General features: G+C 34.5%; 1 protein-coding gene across 1 annotated transcript; it reads left to right on the forward strand.

Moving 5' to 3' along the window:
• The first annotated feature begins 1,226 nt into the window (after positions 1-1,226).
• On the forward strand, positions 1,227-2,486 carry LOC122586442. The gene is made up of 3 exons (XM_043758434.1): positions 1,227-1,247; positions 1,344-1,403; positions 2,188-2,486. Exons 1-3 carry the CDS (start codon positions 1,227-1,229, stop codon positions 2,476-2,478), a joined length of 372 nt encoding a protein of 123 aa, XP_043614369.1. The 3' UTR covers positions 2,479-2,486.
• Positions 2,487-3,859: the final 1,373 nt, after the last annotated feature.

Consider the following 3,859-nt stretch of genomic DNA (forward strand, 5'->3'; position numbering starts at 1 on the left):
CTCCTTCTAAAACCAACCACCCAGTTTTCCTATTTCAGATCATCATCATCATCAAAGATCAAAAGTAGCATTGATGAAAGTGGGACCAACTCCCCTTCTCCTGTGGCTGTCCTTCAAGAACAAGAACAAGATTATAATGATGATGATAATCAGCAATTATTACCCACTAAGGTATTTTAACTTACTAATTAAATTTCTTTTCTCAAAATTGTTAGGAGAGAGCGGTGTTTGGCTTATCTTATCTAGGTTCTGCTTAACCCAAATATAGCCATTCAAAATAAGCCAATAATCAATGAGAACTTTATGGTTATAGGTGTCAGAAGGTTGTTATTATTTTCAAACTGATGAGAATTTTCATCATGTTTATGGAAATATTGGAAACAACCCACACTATCTGGGTTAAATGCTATCAAGTTATATGCTTCATTTTTTTTTTCTGTCCACTTTCCAAAATTTCTTTGAATATAAACAGAGTGAAAGAGGGTTTTTTTTTGTTATGTTCTTTGGTGTGTTGCATTCCTTGTCCCACAATAACCACTTATAGAAGAGATACTGGGTATTTAAGTGGAAACCTTCCTTAAACTAATGGAGGCGTACTAGGCGGGTCTGGTTCAAGAATATATGTCTGAGGTGTGTGGGAACCAAATCTGACAATATCCTTTAGAGGGGTTGGTTTTTATCAGGATGGCTAGGGAAGAGTCCGGAAACAGCCATGGTAATTCCATTTAGGCCATGCCCTGAGACAAATGAATAGGGATCCATTTCCTTTAATTACCGTCTTTTTATACCTGTTTAGACCACACATTTTAGTCAAACCTTTGATTTTGAGAAACTAGCATAATCCCTGCTCAATTCAACGGATAGTTTCTGGCTTTTTTCAATTTTTCTTTGACAGACAGAATTAAAACTCTAATAAGTTTTCCTCCCAAATCCTGGGATTTTCTATTGTTCAGTAGTGTAATTGTCGATTATGAAAGAAATGTTAAGGATTTAGTAAAGATTAGTGTTGTTTATGGAATTATGTTGGGTGTTTTAAATAACTTGTAATGCTAATGTGTGTTTAGGAAGTCGAAGAGAGTGTAAAACTACTCAAGAAAGCTGCAAAGACTAGAAAGGTTGATGCTTTCGAGATTCTGTCAGCCTTCAAATTGATCGAGAAGGCTAAACTTGACCCTTCAAAATTTTGTGAGACTCTTGGTGGATCAGAATCCCCTGGAAAAACTTGGATGCTTGTATTTACCGCTGAGGTAACTTTGCACCTCATAATTCATATATGTTGCAAATTTTTCTGTTCCATATCCTTTTGCGTTACTTGTATAATATTATGGATTACTATTCTACAGAAGCAACTAAAAAGCGGCAAATACTTTCCTATCACAGCAATTCAGAGATTTGATGCAGCTGTAAGTTATCTCAACTTACTTACCCCTTGTTGAATAATTAGCATGACAAAATGAAACCTCATTAAGCACCACCACGGTCAGATGTGATGTCATCATGTCCTCACCGTGGTAATCATCTTGGGGGTGGCCCTAACAAAGTTTTGGAAATGGTCTCTAAGATGTTAAGCGGTGTACATTTGAGTCAAAGACTCATCCACCTTGGGCACCTTGGTAAACCGGAACAGGGAAAACCTCATTTGTATACCCATTTTAGAAAATGAGATTTTGTCAGAAAATTGAACATAAAAAGAATATACTTTAGCCAAATCATATCATGAGGAACTTGCTGTTAGAATCAACAGTGAATGCTATGTTATAAGTTTATAATCAGATAAAGAACATGCCCCAGGTGGCTATAAGTTTATAATCGGATAAAGAACATGTCCTGGGTGACCACTGATCAGTCAGAAGTGGAAGTTGGCTATGTAATGTTAGTCCATAATCAAATAAAGCACCTAGACCCCTTATACTATTATGATATAGGTCTTCAGAACATTTCCAAAGTGGCCTAGTGGCAAGGTGGTCTCAAAAAAGACCTGGGTTCAAACGAACCTCCCTGGATAAATATGTTGGGATGGTTTGCGAACCACGGAAAATACCAGTTAAAAACATATCCAAACAATTTTTATTATAGACTTTTACTATGAAAAAAATGTGATAATTTAGTTTCATACAATCATAATCACTTCCAAATACATTTCCAAACACCGCCATAGATAAAACTAAGGAACTGCTTAATTTTCAGGCAAAGAGGATTGAGAACGGTGTCTACCTTGGACCTCTTGGCTGTCTAACATTTGAAGGCAGATTTTCATGGAAAAAGAGAATACTTGCTTTTGTATTCGAGCTACTAAAAATAAAAATTGGACCATTCAATCCATTAGAGATAAACATAAAAGGAAAAGATGAAAGTGAGCCAACCACCAAGAATCCCTTCTTTATATGGTTTTATGTGGATGAAGAAATAGCTGTAGCTCGTGGTAGAAGTGGTGGCACGGCTTTCTGGTGTCGTTGCCAGCGCGTCAACAGTTTTTAGCACCTTTCTCTTGTATATATGTATATGTGTGGCTTCCAAATAATTGTGTAGAACTGCACCGTATCTTATACAATTAGAACCGGCCTGCCTTTTGACCGTAGCTGACGAATAATTATAGGTAATGTTATTAACTACCTTTATATTACTGCACATAACTAATTAACAAGTCTATAGTATATTTTCAACAGTCCCCTTAAGCTTGGGCCTTAGTAAGGATATCTGCTGAGTTGATCACTATTCACTAGTGCTGCAAATGTGATTTCATATCCACCACCATTTAATTCGCTTAAGCTTGATGTTTCTATGAAATAAAATGAACATAAGCTTGATATGTATGACAAAGACATAGTACAGAGTGCTAGTACATTTAGCTTCTGCGATAACCCATATTAAAATTACACGAAAACACTTTGACTAACATCAAAACCTTCCGTTAAAATTGAAACACTCCCTATCCTGCTTCCAAATGACTTTGGTTCGGAGATTTCATAACTTTACAAAAAGTACTAACCGCGCTTCCAGTTCACTACGACATAATAACATGTAAAATTTTTGTATAAACACTGAGTATTAGCAGACACCATTCTCTGATGTTTTTCTATATAAAAGTATTAACAATTAACATGTTAGGTTGCTGGATAAGAAAAAATAATATATATATTCTATGAAAAACGTTAAATAACAGATTTATGAGTTTACTATGTAAAGAAGCAATATTTGAACTCTTTTGACAAGCTAAACCATCAACGAGTCACTGACATATGGCACAAATTTTTCATGAGAGACAAAAAATGTGTCCAAATATCTTCTGGATAACGTACTAATTATATATGGGATGACGATCCCCTTAGATTAGAGAGGGTGACAGGGGAACGCCTCTAATGCGTATAGGGTTATACGCGACACATAAAGCTTTAAACGCGTTTGACCACAACTAATGCTATCTAAACACCGGCTATATGCAATATACATTGCGTATAGGCGGTATTTAGATAGTTGAAAATGAGGCGTGTCATTCTCCGATAAGTTAGAAAAGTACACGTATTAATACATATTTTACTAGATTAAACTCGCACGTTGTGCAGAACTGACTGAAAAATATAATTACATTATTATTAATTGTTTATGATAATATAAAAAATTGTTAGATTACAACTTATATAAATAATAAAATTATAATTTATGAATATATGATATATGTTAAATATGTTACTAATGAAACAAAAATATTTATAAATTATAAAAATCTTTTATATGATCTATGCTTATTGAAGATATACTATAAGAGAAGGGGTTATTTGAAAACCCTTAAAAAAAAGAACTCAAGAATCCTTTTCCTGGATCAGAAAAATGAATGGATTAGATTAAAATAAAAAACCCC

Source organism: Erigeron canadensis, chromosome 1 (genome assembly GCF_010389155.1).
Source record: "Erigeron canadensis isolate Cc75 chromosome 1, C_canadensis_v1, whole genome shotgun sequence".
NCBI lineage: Eukaryota > Viridiplantae > Streptophyta > Magnoliopsida > Asterales > Asteraceae > Erigeron > Erigeron canadensis.

What these genes read in the sequence shown, in the direction of transcription:
- LOC122586442 (XM_043758434.1), top strand. Translation starts at nt 1,227, where the DNA reads ATGCTTGTATTTACCGCTGAG. An exon ending in TGCTTGTATTTACCGCTGAG is followed by an intron (nt 1,248 to 1,343) that starts GTAACTTTGCAC and finishes ACTATTCTACAG; the next exon opens with AAGCAACTAAAAAGCGGCAA. An exon ending in TTCAGAGATTTGATGCAGCT is followed by an intron (nt 1,404 to 2,187) that starts GTAAGTTATCTC and finishes CTTAATTTTCAG; the next exon opens with GCAAAGAGGATTGAGAACGG.